General features: G+C 39.7%; 1 protein-coding gene across 1 annotated transcript; it reads left to right on the top strand.

The window, feature by feature from the left end:
* Window positions 1-393: 393 nt before the first annotated feature.
* LOC132259711 (contactin-2-like) lies at window positions 394-18,618 on the top strand. Its single transcript, XM_059757443.1, has 6 exons — window positions 394-759; window positions 9,501-9,649; window positions 11,640-11,850; window positions 14,150-14,261; window positions 14,519-14,694; window positions 18,126-18,618. Exons 1-6 carry the CDS (start codon window positions 651-653, stop codon window positions 18,257-18,259), a joined length of 891 nt encoding a protein of 296 aa, XP_059613426.1. The 5' UTR covers window positions 394-650; the 3' UTR covers window positions 18,260-18,618.
* Window positions 18,619-19,842: the final 1,224 nt, after the last annotated feature.

Below are 19,842 nucleotides of genomic sequence, written 5' to 3'. Positions count from 1 at the left end.
GGAAAAGGTCTCGGGGGATGAAATATCTTGAATTTCAAAGTAACTCCCACACCTTCGAAGGCTGGAACAACTATGCGTCATTCGATGTAATCGGAGGACTAAGGCGAAAAGTGTCCTCCTAATGGCACACCTGAAATGTCTTCCGTGGCGTTTATCAGTGACTTGAAAATGTGCTGGTTGTCACCGGAAGGCTCCTCATCGCGCCACAGATTTCGTCTCTCCACTCTTCCGATCGCCTTCCCATCTCGCCAGCAGGCATTCCAATGCGTGAAACATGAAACATCGCGGAGGGGAAGTCCGCCGGTGGGACTTGTGGATGCTGAGCAGGGCGCATGTCCGGCAATCCTTGCTTCCCCAGGAAACACTTTCACCCTCCGAGTCCGCATTAGTTCTCAGCGGCCTTCCCATCTGTGCGGCACGTTTCGTGGGTGAGGACGTGAGGTGTCTCTTGGCGCAGTGTTTCCTGGATGCAGACGAGAGGGTAGTTTCTGAACCACCACCACGAGGGATTTGACTGCGGGAATGGCCTGAGCGACGGCAAGTTGTGCTTCTTGCAAGGGACAATTTGCGGGAAGCTCCTGTGCAATGTTGTGGATGTGTGTTGGGAAAAATTGTGACTCTGGTGACGAAGACACGTGAAGTTTATCTTAATGTGGTTGAGAAGACTCCTCGTCATCATTGCAATGACTCTGTTCAAAGTGTCGAGTGGATACTTTTTGGATAAAGAAATTCACGGCCTGATGAGGCACCATCGCAAAGGTGAGACATTTCTGCACACTTTCCTCCTTGTCCAAAATACAAAAAGGGACACATCAAGTGGGTGGCTGGAGAGTAAATGTGAAATCAATAATCTCACGTGTAATCTCCCACTTTTTATTCCTACACCTTGTATTACCGCAGTTTATTACTGCGATATTTTGTCGTAACGTCGCCACCGACACTCCGACGCATTCCACCAAAATTCCCAGCAATAAATACAACAACATAACTTTCTTATCGAGTTACTCAGCCGTGGTGTTGAGATGATGATGAGGCCACCCTTCGCCAGCCGCACATCTCATATCACCTTGAGCCCAAAGTTTCCCCATAAAATAAAACACGATCTCTCGTCTGACTAATTTTCCATGAGTTTGCCCAATTCTGTGCATAACACAAATTGATTATGCCACAACATTTGCTTTCAATTAGGCGCAGTTGATTTTACATTTTCGCCCCATTAGCAAAAATACTTAAGCAATTTCAGCGACAAGCGACTCAATGGCTCATTTAATAACTCCCGCGATGGTTTGATAATGGGGCGCGATGGCTTGTTTGATCTATCACTAAAAGGAGTTTATCAGCTCGCGCAAAGGATTGTGGAAAATTGTGGGTGGATGAAGTATTTGTAGTTGATCAATAATGACGGGTGAATCGAAAGCGATGAAAACTCTAAATAGTCATTGATGGATGTATTTTTCGGCAAGTGATGGAGATTGATTTTAAAAACGGAATGAACAATTTCGTTATAGTTCAATCAATTTTTATTCCATTACGACGTTTCGGGGGCTGTTTTCCCCCTTCTTGAGGTCTGTAAATATGTAATTGCACAACACAGAAGGCAGGACTTCATTTAATCTGTTCCTCACGGTATTAAAAAGATTAGAGGCATGTCAGGAAACAATTTCTAATGGAACTTAGAAGCAAACGTGACGGAATTCACCTAAAAATGCTGAACAATTTGTCGAAAAAATGATTCGCGACACTTTTTCCGCGAAATCAACGCTTTTTACGCAGTTAATTGCGCTCAAAACTTTTTTTCTGGGATAAGAGGTCCTTCTGGTTATCTCCCTGATTAAATTTCCTTTCTTGCACAGTCGAAAAAGTCTGCGTTCGATCCTCTGAATCATAAATTGAAATTCACTTAATCAAATTTTGATATCAAACACATATAAAGTCCAGATAAAAATTGGAAATCTGCAGGATGATTATCCTGGAGACACCTCGGATTAATTTGAACCACTTTAAGAACCCAAAACAAATGTACCGGACAAATAATCAAAGATTGCTGAGACGGCGCTATTTAAAATCTCGATTGCTTTTCTGCTTTGATTCGGTTTTGATATCACAAAGGGATAAAGTATTGGGCCAAATGTCTTCAAACTTGGCATGGTAATTACTTATTAATGAGGGAAGATTGGTGGAAAAATTCAGATCTCTAGCTTCACATCGATATTTGATTTGGAGTCACTTTATTTATGAATGTGGATAGAAATCTTCTTCAATTCCATTTTAATTTATTAGTTGTGCAAATTCATGGTGTGTTTGAAAGCCAAAGTTAGCAACTCAATTCGACCATCTGAATCTGGGAAAGCTTGAAAAGCGGCGGAAATTGCCCCAGAAGTCCATCGCAAGGGGAAACAATTCACCTATTGGTCATTGACTTGAAATATTTTATGCACCACTTTGTCTGATTGAATTGGAACTACGCCAAAGCTGATTCGTCAATCGACCAAGTGGAAAATTTCCATCTGCATTTCCACAAATTTTCCTATCCAGTCCATAAGGGTAATTTGCCTGCCGGGGCGGATCTTTTACGACAACAGGACTCTTTTGGGGTGGGAGAGCTTTTTGCCTGGCAGCGCCTCGGGCGGAAAGCTAATCAATCATTATGGGTAAGAGTGTAATCCTCGAGCAATGGAAAGCACTTCTGGTATCTATTGCTATCGCCCGGATAAATCAACAAGCACTCAGCCAGGAATATCGGACACGCGGACGTAACAAATTGCTCGGGCGCCTCAAACAATTTATCAATCAGTCATTTGGTAATTAATAATTCAATCAACTTCCAGCGAATTGAGTGTATTGTGGCGCGCATCTATTGTATATTTATCCCAAAATAGAAATTACAAGTGTGGATATCAATCAATTAATTCCATTTTCTAGGCACTACATTTAATTACTTCACAAACATACCCTCTAACATTTTCTTAAACACATCGTCAATCAATATCTCAATGGCTGGGATTTTCCTGCGGGGTTTTTTCTGTCCATGTGAAAACAGTTCATGCCACAACTTTTTCCCTCTCACACACATTTGTACAAAACGCCCCCGAAGATGGAAGAGAAATAAATGAGATAAATTCTTTAAACGTACCAAATCAAATTCAATATATTCCGAGCGTCTCTTCCTCGAAAACTTTCCCTTCTGCAAATTTTCTATATACGGCATCGGAAAAAAAGCTCAACTGTGGAGAAAATGTTCTCCATAAAATTTTACGAATTCTCCCGACTTTCTCAAGAGCTCACCATGAGTTACTTCTGAATATTTTTATCCACTTGGCTTAGTAGAACTCTTGGACTTCCTCTTCGCTCTTCTCAAATTGCTGCAGAATTCATTGAAAAGTCATTCTGCGCGGAACAGCGAATAGATTTTGTCTTTGTCCAGCTGAATTGCCGGAAGTGAAATTGAAAATAAACACATTCAAATATGTATTTGAAATTATTTTTGGGGTATTTAGAATTCCAGCTAAAATCTATTCACGGTTAAAGTTTCATTTGATGCAAATATATTTATTGAAACTCAATCGCAATCAAATATTCAGTTGCTAAACATTGCTATCAAATTCACATTAATATAAATTAATCTCAAATAAAAGCTAAATCAGAAATCATTTCGCATGGAATGCATTTAGAGATGAATCATAAATAAATAAATGTGGGAAACGACAAAGCAACATTATATTGAAAAATCACAATAATTCTTTTCTTTCACTATTTATCGAAGGATGAATCGAAAACTATGAAAATTTATTTTTTCATCCCAAAAAAACCAACAGAATCAACTGAAATATTCACAAAATAATTATTAGAGAGCAATATTAGCACTCTAATGGACGATGAAGGTGATTTTTGTAAATTTCTCAGCAATATAAAAGCGAAATTTTCAACTTTCCCTCTTAAAAAAAGACAATTTTGACTTTTCATTGTTTCTGATTTACCAGTAGAAGTGCGGTAGATTTTTCGACTGCACAATAAAGGACAATTAATTTGGGGAATAACAAAAAGGACTTCTTATTTCAGAAAGAGCTTAAATAAGGTTGATTTCGCGGAAAAAGTGTCGCGAAAAACTCTTAAGACGTCTAAGGCGAATTCTCTCATGTTTGCCTCTAAAATTTGTTGAGAATTGTGTCTCTTCAATCACTATTAACACTGTGAGGAAGAGATTTGATAAATTTAGGCGGAATTGCATTAAAATATTGATGTATTTTTGCCTTCTTCGTCTCTGAAATTCCCTCCCGATTTTCATTGATTTTGCATTCGGGCAAAAATGATATATACTTTCTCGTTGCCAAATAGTGGCAGAGCGAGTAACAGAGTCAGCTTATAATACATACATTTTGTAACATGACTTTACGTGACATTTGGGGTGAAATGCAAATTGTTTCAATTACCATTTAATACTTCTCCGCGTGCAGGACATGCAGCAAATCATGAAGTGAGCATTCAAGTGTCTCTCTCTCAGTCGTGCATTTTCCACACATGAGGTCACATAGAAGTGCAGAAGCTACATAGTCGTACATTAGCCATTCGCCACCGTTCGCAATACATTTATTGTCGGACGGTTGTACAGGGAAAAAATGGCGCACTTTACACTGCACGATACCATTAACGCGAGGGCAAAATGTGGTGCGAGAAGGAACCAAGTTCCGGAACGATAATTACTGTGCGACATGCTGGATACTAATTGTGCAAATGGTCTAATGAATATTTCACGAGTCAGGTTGGAGAGGCCAAAGGATGAGCTTCAAATGTGTTTCGCTTCTAACGCACTCTTTTGCCATCTTCTGCCACAATCTCTCGCCCGCCTCCCCGAAAAGTGAAAATTAATACTCCCCAATCTCACATTTGGGATGGTCCCCGGAGGGCAGTTTGGACGAATTTCCCCGTAAAAGTTGAGCTAGATGAAAATAGTGATACACCGGCAGCAGTGTTTTAATGAATAAACACGAGGCGGGATGAGAAGTAATTCACGCTGAGTGACTTTTAGTGTCCATAATAAAAATATTAATGAAAGCTGGACGCATGAAATCACTTGAGGCTCACGGAGAGCTTTGCATATTTGCACAGGCACGTGCAGTTTTCACTGGAAAATAGACGAAAACTCAAGAAAAGTTTCTACAAACGGCAAAAAGATCGCTCTTACTTTGAATTCTCCACTTCAAGCAAAATAAGCTTAATGCTTTTCTCCCCCAGGTTTTTGACATATTAAAAAAGATGTATGGAAATTCTGCAAATCCACAAACTCAATTTCCTCTTAGTTTAAAATGGCAAACTTTTCTACAAACTATTTTTCAAACTGTAATTGGATTTCCTCTTAGAGCCTAGAGGCAAAAAAAAATGAACTGCAAATGCTGCAAAATGAAGTCACAGAGCTTTTTTTCCATCGTGTGGAGAGACTTTAATATTCAAGCTTCTATCTTTTCCTTAGATAAAAGACAAAAGATCGTAAATTCATTCCTTCCATAATCATCTGCCATTCGGCTTTTACAACTGTCTCTGTGTCTTTTTTAGGTATGACGCGAAAGAAGTTCTTTTAGTGCCTCCTAAACCATCTCTTTCTTTGATTGGGCAAAAAAAGCGACAAGAAGACTAAACCCTTGGCAGTGCAGGAGAACCTGAGTTTTATGGCATTATGCCGAATAAAATAATACTGTCACATACCTCAGCAAGAGAAACATTTCATTAAGTCACATATCATCATGAGAGTCGAAGGGTGGCGCACATGTGCCAGCAAAAGACTGGCATTGTTTTCTTCTTGATGGTTTGACGCAAAAAGTCCGCGAAGAGTTGCGGGGAAAATTTGCCGAGACCCCGAGAACAGTTGCGATGGTGGCTTTTTCATTAGCATTTTGTGTATCTTGGCAACAAGGAGGCCCAAAAAGCCCTGGGAAATTCACTTACGCGAAAAGTGGGGAGTTATTAGTGTTTGCTAGTTTGTTCCCATATGCGAAAAGTTGTGTAATCCACACAAAGTCCTCGACATCCATTGTCCGCTGTCAGGGCCCGGCTTTTGTCCCCGGCGCCGGCTCGTGTGTCCTCCACAAAACAGCCGGGCACAATGGGAACCACTTAGGCAAGACAGTGCGGCAAGTGATATGTGATAAAAGCGTCACCACTGGCGCCATAATTTCTGCGCTGTCGTCGTGTGGCATTTAAATTGTCCTCGCAACTGCTTCGCAGTCCTTTCGTAATTAATTCCTAAATAATTACGTGTGATTATCGCTCACCCTCGTCGCCAACCCTCTTCAATATCTGCGGCGCTCGTGAATTCACCCCCAAGATCTCTACCACACATCCTTCGCCCATCCATGTGTTTCATTGCGAAACTTGCGACGCCCAGGAGAGTCCTAAGGAGCAGCCAGTGTTGAGACTTTGCATGGTAAAAAATATCTTTTTTACATTTTACACGTAAAGAATGAGTAAAAATCATTGAAATACCAAATATGTAAACTATGAAAATGTCGCCTTTTCATAGCTTTCGCTTCAGCAATTGAATTAGAAGAAGATAAAAAATTGTGCCTAAAATGAAATTAGAACTTTGGTTCCTTCATTTGACGATTTACCATGTAGAAAATTTGTGTAAAAGTGAAAATGTAGGAAATTCGCCCAACACTGAAAGCAGCACACAGTCATGGAAGTTTTTCTTTCTTGAACACTTTCAGGATGTGGAAAAGACAAACCCTATAATCAAAGGACATTCATTACACGAGAGAATGCCTTTCATCTCCCAAGCAAATGGAAAGAGCATTTTACAAACTCTGCAAAATGCAACATCAGAGGAACTTTAATTGACTAACTTAGTACACAAACACACAGAGAAAAGTGAAGAAAGTAAAATTGCAGTTCGACAAGTTGATAGGAAGGACAAGTTTTAGGATGTTTTCTCGGAGATAAGTTGAAATGCGGAAAGCCATATATTTCGTCCAATGTCCCGAGGCATAAATATTTGAACACCTTTGAGTGCAGAAAGTGACAGAAAACATCTAAATAACATTCCATGACTATTGTTGCATGTCAGAAGGATCGAATTGGGGACGAAATAATAATACTAACTGCGGAGCGAAGAGTGGAATGGCGGTAAATACATAGCAATTTTAGCCTTGTCAATCCCATTTCACTAAATTACAATTAAAATGGATTGGCCACATAAATGAAGTGGGACAGAAAGGGGACTCCGAACATATGTATAGCAAGTGTTTGGCATTTAGTCCTGCCAATGCTTACGGGGCTTTGACATGCACACCTTCAGATTCGCATGAGTGAAATGCCAACATTGCATGTCTTTTGGGGGCGCACAGAAGAAGCATTTTCCTTCCAGTTAGAATAATGGTTTCGTCTGACTTTTCTCCCATGGCGAAACTCCTGCGAAACTTGCAGATTCCCTGACAAAAGGCCAGAGAGATAGAGAAATGGCCCAATAAAGTGGTTAAGTTGTGATTTCTCACACTGATATTCTTTTCAATTAAATGTGCGACACAGCAATTTTGGCAGCAATTGTGTGGAAATGATTCAAGAGATACTCAAAGGTGCTGTTTTGCCATTAAATTTATCTCACATATGCAAATTTATCACACCCCAGTTCAGGGTCAGTGGCAACAATGGCGTCTCCTTGAGGAGCTTTCCAAGATTCCTCACGACAGATAGTGGATGACAATCTCGTGAAAACCCCCAGTCAAGAGCACTTTGCCATTCTGAATCTAATCGCTGCTTTTCTGGCAAATTTTCTTTCCCATTACAAAGCAAGAAGATTTGCTGACAATCTCCAGAGACGAGGATTTAGGTGAATATCTCATTCCCGACCTATTGTAAACTATACCAACAATTTTGGGTCATCAGCTGGTGATATTTCCTTAAGAAAATTGCACCCTGCTGAGCTTATGAAATTAATCCTATTCACGAACATTTATTCTATGTCGAAAACATTCGCGATATTTGGCATGAATTTCTTGAGCGCCACAAGAAAATCAATTAGGAAACGCCGAGGTGTCCTAAATTGTTGGGAATTGACATTGGGTGAGAGGCAAAAGGGCCCCGGAATCATGTGAAGAAGCAATAAGAACGTTGAATTATGAATAGCCGGAATATTACCAGTCACGAATTTGGCCAAATAGAAGAAGTATGAAAAATGTTAGGAAAAACTACTTCAAGTAGAAAATCGTGTTCGCAATCGTCGTCATGCCGGGCATTTTATGCAGTTCTTCTGCTGCTGCTTAAAAACGAAAGGCATCCACTTGAAGGGCCTCCATTGCTCCACTCGAGTTAAAATCTTAATTTGTTTGTACGTCTTTCCATGCAATGGCTTTGCATGAAAATTGCATGGCGCGAGGTGGGCTAAAATATGAAGGAATTCTGTGTGTAGCACCTTTTGGATGGTTGCAAATGAATATTGTATGGCGGCGGAGTTACTTACCCTGGCCCTGGGTCCGTGGTGTATTATGCAAAATCTCATTTTGGGGTGTGGCATCAGACTAAATTTATATTATGGCCAATGTGCTCTTGCACGTTTATCCGCGCCAGCAAGAGAGCTGAAGAGGGAGTCAGAAATCTGCCAGGACTTGAGCTAGAATAGTAGACCGCCAAATATATAGAGATGATATGGGTTTAGCAGATCAAGTGCTTCTCACGATGGCCATTGCTCTATTGGGCGAGCAATTGTGTAAATAAGACAAGAAGTTAATCAAGTATCCCAGCAAACACATTCACCTAAAGTCAGTATGTTTTTCACCTGATTTTCTGCTGAGTCAAGTGCTCATAAGCGAGCTCATATTTGGCCACAATATTAAGCAGTTTATCGCCTTCTTAGAGCATACTTTTAATCATTTTCCCATCACTTCTGCCACTTTCTGCTCAAACATGAGCAGACAAAAGCGCTTTTCTAAGCACAGCGAACTTAAATGCGCACTTAAATACACAATTGTATAAATAGCGCAACACAAATACCCTCAAATGTAAGAGATTTACATGATTTCATGCCTTTTACGCCAGAAACACATTTTTATGTCGCAGTGGAAACCGAATTTCCTGTCTCTTTGCTCAGTTCTGAGCAGAAAAGAGCAATAAATTTAGCAAAATATCTAGCAAAGGGAAGAATGACTAATATTTTGCATCAAATTGCTGCGTTTGTAGCGCTATTAAGTTTCCTTCATTGTGCGCTGCGATCGCTGATCGGTTTCTCAGCACTTTTCAGCTAAAATAGCTGTTTTCTTTGGCTCGCTGGGTTAGCAAATTTCTCTCGAGTGTTGTTCTAGCAGATATTTGGCCATAAACACCATCGATTTTGGGGATCAACTCTTTCCTCGAATGGCAATAGCTGTGGCTCTCTGAGCGGCGGCGGGGCAAGTCGAAAAACAATAGGAAGCCATTGAGGGTGGAATTGAGGGGATGTGTGTGTGTGTGGGAGGGCCATTGAAAGCGAGAGTCCATTAATTTTTCTCCAGCCGAAATGCCTTTCTCTCGTGCAGATTTGGCCGAGCACCGGGGCAGCCATCACAACTCCCTCACATCGGGACACCCTGGTCAATTTTTAACGAAAAACAACAGCCGTGTGATAAGCCAGCGGGGCGGCCTGGCAATCCTGCCGTGCAGCGTCTCACTCACAACACCAGCCACTGTAAGTAAGTATTTTACTACTAACTGCCACCCCGAGCGGTCGAAAAGCTCGCGTCGACTTGAGAGATTTCTCCCGCAAGCCGAGGGTGGCTCATTAAATAGTAATTCTTTCTCGATTCTTGTGCGTTTCCGCCCACGTCGCAGCCACATTTAATTTGCGGGAGGGAAAAACCACGAGAAAATCAGTGAAGGGCGAATATTTACATTTCCCAATTTACCCTGGGAGTGCTCTCTCTTCGTAAGGAAACACACCCTCGCGGGTGGTTACAAAGTGAGCAAACACAGCCCTTAGTGTATTCCTGGTAGGAACAACCTAATTTACTAATAGAAAAACAAACTAATTCGGTAAATTTGGTATTTTTAGAAAACCCACGAGTAAATATCCTTCGTTTTCAACAGTTTTAACATTCCCAACCGAGAAAGAACAGCATTTTACGAATGGAATATTCTTGCAGTTTAACTTAGGCAAATACACAAAATTATCTGGCAGTGATTTGTGAAAAAGCTTTTACACAAGGGGGAGATAAAACGGCCAGACAGTGTACAACACTTCCTGACACTTTCACAATTTCTGTGAAGAATCACAGAAACTTTAAGAACTCCAACAGTGTTTAAAACACGCATTTTTCCTATTTCGTTATAGATTTTTCCAATCGTCTAAAGTGTCATAACCTAAAATTTATGAGTCTTTGACCTAAAAATACACAATTTTTAAATGTGTGGCCTTTAAAACTTACAGAGAAATGGTTTTTAAGGAATATTTTAAAAGTTTCCAGTGGATATTTTGATGTGATTTCATTTTCAATCGCTCTTTTGGATGAACTTTGGATCATAACCTAAAAATTATCTTGATATATCAAGAAGAATTCTTGAAAGAAACTTATTTGTGAATTTTAGAATGAAAATCTGAAGAATATAGAGCTGTTAAAAGTCAAAAATTAGCTGAAATTTCCTATTATAGAGTGAAAAAAATTGTCAAAGCTCTTAAAATAGACAATTTTTAGAGGTTATGATCAATTTTAGCAATAAGAACACAGTTCAACATTAAGAAGCTTTTGCTCTTCAACAGATTTCATCATTTTTGTGCCAGTAAATTGAAAGTTTTCTCAGTTTAAGCACATTAATTAATGATTTTGAAGGTTATTCAATGGCAAAGTTTGTCTTAAATTCATGACATAACCTAAAAATATGTGAGAAACAATTATTTTTCTGCTATTATTGCGTTTATTCCTTTTGTTAGTGACTTTTGAGCGCACACAATGAAGTTATTAACGCATTTTCACTTCTCAACTACTTCTGCTGAATCGTACACCACTTCTGACCGTAATATCTCCCCCTTGCTTTTACACATATTGATCAAAAAGCTTTCCGCACACACGAAATTTGTGCAAATGCACTTCGTATATTTTTCAATTAGCTAATAGTTCCATCAAAAGCTTTCAGGCTGTGCAGAAATGTATGTAATCTTGCTTCGATATCAAAACCAGCACGATCTAATATTTCCAATATAATTTTGTAGAAATTTTGCATTACACGTGCGTACAAAATTCAAGCGATAGGATTAATGTGTGCATAGGCTTTTAACCTATATATTTCCCTGACACGAGAGGGTAAATTTTTAATTAGGCCGGCCGGGCGACCGCAATTGAGCTAGTTTGGTGCTAAAAGCAACGCTAATTTAATGAAATCATAATGAACAGTGACGATTTAAAATAATTACCAAACCTTCTGTCGAAAACACCCCCTAAATAGGAGCCCAAATATCACTGTTATATAAATTGTGCTGTGTGGCTTTGGGTTTTCACGCACCTCTAAAACACTCTTTTGGGTGTGCTTTTGAAGCGCGCTACATATATTTATTTAACTGGTCATCAAATGGTTTGAGAAAGAATTGCACTAATTGTAATATCCTTCAATTGCTGATGCACGCGAGTTTCTGCCAAATCCTTAAAACTCTCTCTCTCTCTGGATTGTCAAACTGTCCTGTGCAGATTTCTTGGTTTCGCCGGAAGGACTTTCAGCTCCTCACCGTGGGCCTGCTGACCTACAGCAGCGACGACAGATTCCAGGTGGAGCACACGCGGCACCAGAGCAACTGGGCGCTGCGCATCAAGAGCGCCCGCAAGGAGGACGAAGGATACTACGAGTGCCAAATATCCACACATCCACCCCAATCGATTTTCGTTGAACTGAGAATAGTCGGTGAGTGGAAAATTGAATTGGGAACGCTTTCCCGGGCGTCTCTCACCTTGTCCCCAAGTTTATTTCGACTGTCACGAGCCTTCCTTTGGCTCGTGAGGTGTGACAAGAAAATTTAGTCCAATGCGGAAGGGGTGGGTGTCATTCACCATCGGGCCCCCATTTCTGACGACTCTCCACCACTGGAATTTAATGAAAACTCGAGCCCTTTTCCACCTGAGCGATTTCTGTGACAAAAGGGGTGCTCGTCACGAGGACAGACTTTACTTCTCCTCTCTCGGGTCTTATTACAGGTTTTCCAAAGCAATCGATACACTTTCCAGAAATACATATACCCTTGAATATGATATTGCAGAGTGAGGAAGGAAAAGTGTTTCGCAAATTTACAACACTCATGAAACACATATGTATGTGCGTGCATATAAATTTACGTTTTGTTGTATCAATTTATAAATATTTGAGGATTTAGCTTGAGGTTAAACAAGTGCAAAATTTTTTTTCCAACATTTTTTCAGGCCAAAACCCGACCTTCAATTAATGTTTAGAATTGTATATTGATTAAACTCATGAGGCATTTTTTATTTATGTTTCACATTTGATTTACGGTGTTTACATGTATTATAAGATAACTCATTCGACCTATGTTGATTGTGGTTTTTATGTATTAACTAAGGGTTAATGTCACCTAAACCACTTGCCAGAGTTTACTGACATTATTCAGATGTCATCAACTTCCACCATTGAAACCAAGGGGCAAATCACTAGCTGATTTTTGAGTTTCAAATAATCAATTATTTTCAAATAATCAGAAAATGATTCTTTACAAAAGTTGAATTGCAAAGTAATCAAAAATGATATATTTTCGGCAAAAATAAATTGAATATTTCATCAAAATTTAAATATATTTAAATATTTCATTATTTTCTCCACATTTGGTCACCAGAGGGCAGCAAAGCTGGCGTGGAGAAAGCTGTTCGCGCATTTTGACTTCCTAAAAGAAGGATATTTGAGCGCTAGAATGAAGCTTTTGACAAAGAAAAACTTCGGTTTTATTATCAGCTGTTCAAGTTTGAGAAGCATGTAGAAGTTCCGCTTGTGTTTCATCGACTTTTAGGAGTTCTAGTCTAGTTTTTCCCTGTTTTATCTGACATTAACTGCCCTTTAAGATATTCAAAATTGAGCAATAATCAAACTATTGCAAATATTTAGATTTGTTTCACAAACTTCACAGTCGGAACTTCAACATGCCTTTAAACTTCTGCCCTCAATCAAAGAATGACTGAATAATCAACAAAGTTAATGGCCTGAAATCACGAGTGATTTTTCCCTTTACTTGAACCCTTAAAATGTGCGGATGAAACGTTTTGAGTTTCAGATTGGAGTTCAAATCATTCAGATTGGAGATTTTATTGTTTTGCAAAGCCCACTTTTATTGCGAATGAGCTTTCATTGGGTTATAGTTTATTCATTAATTATGGGTCCTCAAAGAGCCAGCCAAGCAGCCGCCTTTGCCGAAGAGGACACAAAGGACCGAAAGAAGGAAGGACGCCGCATGTGAGAGTGAATGAAGGAGTCAGAGAAAATTGATTGTGTAGCAATTGTAATTGTGAATGTGCCATAGAACACTTAAGCCCAGAACACTCGGCATTGGTAAGACGTGAAAATCTGGATTACACCCCCGAAATATGTGAATAGGGAAGTGCTTTGGCACACTACCGAACAATGGGAGATACACTCTTTGGGGGTAGCCTGAGATATGTCGACGGGGGTGGAGTTAATACTGTGGGGATGGAAACAAATTTTCTCCCCTCAGCACAATAAATCCCCCTCTCCCATACATGTCTAATAGAGCAAATAGTAATGGATTGTAAGTGATTTCGCACAACTTTACACACATCTCATTGTGCTCACGGGGAAGCGGAGGGTTGATTTTGGGGGGCGGCGGTGGAGATATCTTCCACCCACTCAGTGCAGCACAATGGGTCCCCATTGTGGGACCCAGAGTTACTGCTGGGAGGCACAATGGCCGTGGGAGTCGCAGTTAGATAATGAAGCCATAACAGTGGTTTTCCTCCTTTTATCCCATTTAGCACTTCACTATCTGTAGTGTCATTTTGTACTGTTTTCAAATAAATTACCATAATTTATATTGTCACACACACATATTCGCATATTTCGCAAGAATTCCCACAGTAAGTCACCCTGGGACACCAACTGAAGAGTTTTCTCTCTCTCCCTGCATGTCTCTGCGGACGCCCGTGTCTCTTCCCGGCGCCCCCACACCGAATTTCCCGACACTCAGAGGCGGTAGCTGAAATAATAGAGGCGCCCGATTTGCATATCAACGAGGGATCTACGCTGAGATTGGAGTGTAAGCTGAAACGAGCCACTGAGAGTCCGCTATACGTATTCTGGTACGTTAATCATTCACGTATGGTAGCAAATAAACGGCTCCCCATTGACACTCCTTCCGAATCCCTCCACCTTCGCGCGCGTCTCGTGTTTGCACTGAGACGAAATCCGCATGAAATTAAATTTGCTCACATCGACCCAAAAGTCCTCGTCCACAAAAGCAATGGAATGTTGGGGTATAAATCTCTGAAATAATTAGATTTACACGGTGGATTCCCAACCCCAACAATTTGTCTCATGCCTGTCGCCCCGCCTCCAGGTACCACGACTCCCGGATGGTGAACTACGACTTTGAGGATGGCGTAGTGGTTTCGTCAAATCGCCAGAAGTCGAGCATTCTCACTGTGCGGAATGCCACAATTCGTCATGAGGGCAACTACACGTGCGCCCCGGCGAATGCCAAGCAGTCGAGCGTCTACGTTCACGTCCTCAAGGGTAAGTCAACCCCCTTTTTGGCCAATTCACACGGGCTGGGACGAAAGTTTGGAGCAATTATGCTGACTTCAGCAAGATTATAACAATTGAAATTAGGACTGGAAAACACATTTTCTCTTCACATGATAACATCGCTTTTCACATTCTTATCATTATTCTTTACTATTTTTCTACTTTCTTTTCTCAATTCATTCAGGGGATGCTAATATTGGGGATGCAAATTCACATTACAGAAAAAAAAGTTTCCTTCTTTGTGAATCTTCGGTTCATTTCGGATAAAAATATAAATATCGGATAAAAAGCCGATATTTTATCTTATTATCTCTTCAGAGTTTAGTTACAAAACAATTTTACACTATTTTGAAAGAGTGGAAGCCGAATTTATCAGCTGAAAAGCTCGCAAACACTGCAAAGAATAGACAACATTGCTAGTCTTTAATCGGATATTTACGGTTTTACGCAAGGTTTTGCGTTAAAACGTTTATGACATTCATTTAATCGTTTGGTAATTGTAAATAAGTTCTCCTTAAAGTTAACCAAAGTTTTCTTTTCACACTTTTAGCTTCACTACAGGTCAATGCATTCTCTCAAGTCGCCTTTTATCATGCAGAAGTTTCGGCATTTCGACTATCTGCTTTGATCTTCAGTAATGCCTGTGGTTGTGTTATAAATTTCTGATTAGAATCACATTAAACTCTTCACCAGAATGTGTGCAAGTTCCTTTCCATGGGAAAATAACAGCGAATCTCAGAATTTAGCTGGTAATTTGCGCGTCTCCCTGGTAAACAGCACTAACAGATATAAATAAGGGGCTTTTGTTGCGTAAACTCTGCGTGAAGGCAGAAGACAAGATCCTTGTTTAACTTTCACCTTAGCTATTGCAGAGTATTACTCATCTGCCACCGCCATTCAGTACACAAACAATACGCGCGCGTGGAAGACAATTGAGCGCCAAATTGGTGGAGGGGCGGCGGAAGGTGGAAGGTGTTCCGGCTGGGGGTGAAGAAAAGATATTCTAGAGGGCTATAAAGTACACACACATCATCGCAAACACGCACATGTTGCTCAAAAGAAAACAACTTTTAACCTTTGTCAACGTCATGTAGACATAATTTACGATGCTATTTGAGTTCAATGGAGGCGCCGGGTGTTCCGCAGGGAGCCATCGCGAGAGGGTGGCCTTCCGGAAGGCGGCGATCAACCCTTATTCCAGCGGCCGGGACATCTCGGGGCGGATATTGAAGAATTTTTTAATTTATTTTTAATACACCGCCAGGCAGCGTTTCCCCCGAATTTGGGCATTGCGAAGGTTTCCCTGCGGAGGGATAAATAACTTCCAGCTCTTTCACACCCATTTTTCGGCATGCTGGCTGTCTCTAAATATTGGAAAGTGCCCTGCTAAAGCACCCTCTCAGTCATCCCTTCGCCAGCGGTGTGAGCGATGGGAAAAGGGCGAAAAGCTCGGGCTTTTCAACTGGGAATCTGCGTTAAAATTCACATGTGAGCATATCAGAAAACATCCCGGAAATGATTGAAAAGTTGAGCTTTCCCACCCATGCAATATTCATTGGTGTGAGCGCGTGTGTTTGCATGGGGAGAGCAGCAGGGGAAGATATTGAAGTCTCTCTCTCACCATTGCATGTGAAATTTATCGCGGTTTGGCACGAGCGCATCCAAATGAATTTCCCTCGACGTGTAAATGCAAATCAACTTCCATCAGCCACACAAATATGTATATTTGGAATTTTGGATCAAAGTCACTGGCAGTTTATCTAACTCACACTGACATCCGATGGGGTGGCAAGCAGCCAAATCGATTTTCCATGTTTTTGATCTTCAGCAATGCAGAAGCGAGAGAGGGGAAAACTGTGTGCCATCAACTGAAGATATCAATTAAAAGTTCACGATGCAATGCAGTGGATTTGTGGAAGGATTTTGCTGTTGGAAATGATTCAGAAGCTCTTATAGGTTTCTGCATGGAAACGAGCTTATATTATTTTGTAATCGCATTAGAGAATATTTAATACATATAATCTGCTTCACTGCAGATCGTTGTACATTATTTATTCTATTTTCAACGAGCTTTCAACGGGGAAAACGCTGCAAATGTACTTATTATTTTTATTGTTTACATTGTTCACTTAGAGTCTAATTTTGATAAATTGTCCCATTTTCTTCAATAAGAAAATGTAACTTTTTTTTTACATTGGACTATATATATTTTACAAGAGGAATATAATGTGCTCCATTCTTAAGAGAAATTTCAAAGCCTCTAAAATTAATGTCTTCCCAGGTCAGCAAGGTGTTTTCTGCGTCGTTCCAAATGCCTGATTTAGTGTATTTAATTTTATTGAACACTCAATTACTCGTATTTGACTGCCGGAGCAAAAAGTCACAATTTTTTCCACCATCGCTTTTAATGCCTTCTCGCCTTTCCGTGTATCTGGCAATTTGTAATAAAAAAAAGGAGCGTGTTTTTACTAAGCACTTCACGTGTTCACCCATAAAATGTCGTCTTAAACCTTTTCGAAGGCGTCGCGAGGGTGGCGGCAAAAAAACGCCACTTGCCGTGGATGATAGAAATTCCGATAGTAGTCATAATTAATATAAAATTGCATGTTTCCCATTTGTAATTTTTCACATGAGATCCATATCGAAGGGTTTGCTGCCAAGGGGCAAGTCACAAGGTGATTTTTAAGAAATCTTAATGGTTTCAATTAAACATTTAAATATTGAATGTTACTTTGTATAGAGAAAATCATAATTTGAATATAAATATTATCAAAAAGTGATGATTTTTCAAGTGAAATTGCAAAACAATCTAAATTTGAATATTTTCAAGCAAACTATTAAAAATTCTGAATATTAAATTCAAATTTAAATATTTGATTTTTTTTTCTCCTTTTATCTCCGCCAGGGGGCAGCAAAGTTGGCGTGGGGGACGCTAGTAATATCGCATGTTTTACACCATTTTCTTTGTCTTTCCACACATTCAAACACTTTATGACTTCCTGGGCGTAATCTAGTCCAGAAAATAATAAAATTTGAGGGTGAAAAAAAGCTTAATGCGCAAGAAAAGCTCGGTTTGATCATCTGATGGATCAGCTTATCAAGTTTTGGCAAATTTCGTAACTTTTTCTCTTCTTTGAGGTTTTTCATGCCACAATTTTGGCCTTTTGAATAAAAATCATGAAAAATTAATAGTCTGAAATTGCGAGTGACTTTCCCCTTGGGAATTGCTGAGGTCTGAGCATTTGCGCGGACTTCAAGAACACAACCTTCTTCAAGTGCTCGCGGTTTTGTGCGCGGTTAATGACCAGCGCGATAAGAAATGATGTCACATCTAATTGAGCAAACTTTCGTCATTTTCCTCCCGCGGGAAAACTTCCCATCATGCCATATCAATTTCACAATGACTCTGTGCTTTCCAGGTGAGAAGCCAGCCGCAATGCAGCATCCAACCAAAAGTGCAAATGACGCCAACGTGACTCCACTCGACCGATTTCTCACAGTGTATCTCTGTGTGTTTCTATTTCCCATCGTTAAGTATATTGTATTCTATTGATTTTTTTTAATGCGAAACCTCTCAACTGGTTGAAATACTTTGATGTGAGGTGGAAAATTTTTGAAGAAGTTGTGCGGCATGATTTGTTGAAATTTTGGATGAATCACGGAGGAAAAACAGAAGCAGTCATGGTGATTATTTTCAATTTAAGGCAGAAGCTCAGATGACTTGAAGAGAGAAATAAATTAAAGCTATAATGTCATTACATTTCAACCAAGACGTATAAAGCTCCATGTAAATAACACTTTAAGTATAAATATGAGAGAAATAAATATAGTAAAGGAGACATTATGACATAAATGTAAAAGTCTGTTGTCAGAATCTTGAGCAACGTCAACTAAAGTAAATAAAAAAACACCATGTATGATGAATAATTGAAAAGATTGTTGTTTTTCTCAAAATCATCTGCCCGAAAAATAGGCAAAAGCTTCTGGAGAAAGCTCCAGAAAATGGCTAAGAGCTGAACAGAAGAGGGAGAAAATAAAATTTTTGGAAAAACACCCAAAAAGACGGAATAAACAACAATATAATAATCTGAAGGTGAGTAAAAATAATCAGACAGTTTTCAGGTGTCCCTGAACTTTAAGATAAGTCAAATTCTTGCATTTATAATGATTTTTTTTGCAGAATTCCATTCCTTAAGCAATTTTGTGAGAGCTTTTAAGGATGTTCAGTCAAATATTTGCTGAAGAAATTCATTAAAGCCCCTTCTTTCGCATCAGTCACGATGAATATTTAATAACGCATAATTTAAGCGCGATAAGTTGAAAAAAGATAATGTGAAATTTTAATTCATTTTTAATGGAATAAAGTCCAAGTATGGGAAGAATGATTCATGCTCTTCTCCCTAAATGCATTTTCCCCACAAGATATACTCAAGCATATTTTATGCATTTGCTGCTCATGGCAAAATTATTTAATGTGACAGAAATAAAAGCTTTGAGTTTTCCTGAAGAACGAATCTTTTATCAAATGGATTATCGCATCTTGCGATGCTTTCATGGCTTCCGTCGCGGTGTTTTGTGTGTTTTAAAACTCTCCCATGAAAATTACAAGTTAAGATATCTTGTGTTGGTTTAAGAGTCTTAATTAATCTGTTGTCTCACACAGTTTGCTTACCTTTTTCCCGTTCACTGGGGCGCCTCTAAAAGCATGGAATTTGGGGCAAAAAGGAGTTTCTGTGCAAAATTCTGGCACGCGGAAGACAAAGTCTATGAGTCATTTCTCAAAGAAAACGTAATTTACTTTTGGGACAAACTTTCACCGTGACACGCTAATACAAGGCACTGTGCATATCGCAAGAATTTTCCTGCCTTTCGCGTAACTTTGACTTGAGAGGGAGAAGTTTCACCACCCCGAAAAACCCACCCTCTGTGCGCCCCATGTGAATTTGTGTGGGGCGCATTGAGACACACAAAAAGCTCCGCACATTCTCTGTGATGATAATAAATTTACATGGTGAGCACGATGCAGTTGTTGTGCAAGGTGAAAGTGTGAGGATCGTTCATTACCTCTAATTTTGCCAATTGAAATTGTTTCCTGGGGGAATGGCACATTGTTCCCCGAAACTTTTCCCTTTAATT

This window comes from Phlebotomus argentipes, unplaced genomic scaffold (genome assembly GCF_947086385.1).
Source record: "Phlebotomus argentipes unplaced genomic scaffold, Phlebotomus argentipes genome assembly scaffold_18, whole genome shotgun sequence".
Classification (NCBI taxonomy): Eukaryota; Metazoa; Arthropoda; class Insecta; order Diptera; family Psychodidae; genus Phlebotomus; species Phlebotomus argentipes.
The sequence above is the reverse complement of the archived record's forward strand: the minus strand, read 5'-3'. Positions and strand labels throughout refer to the sequence as shown.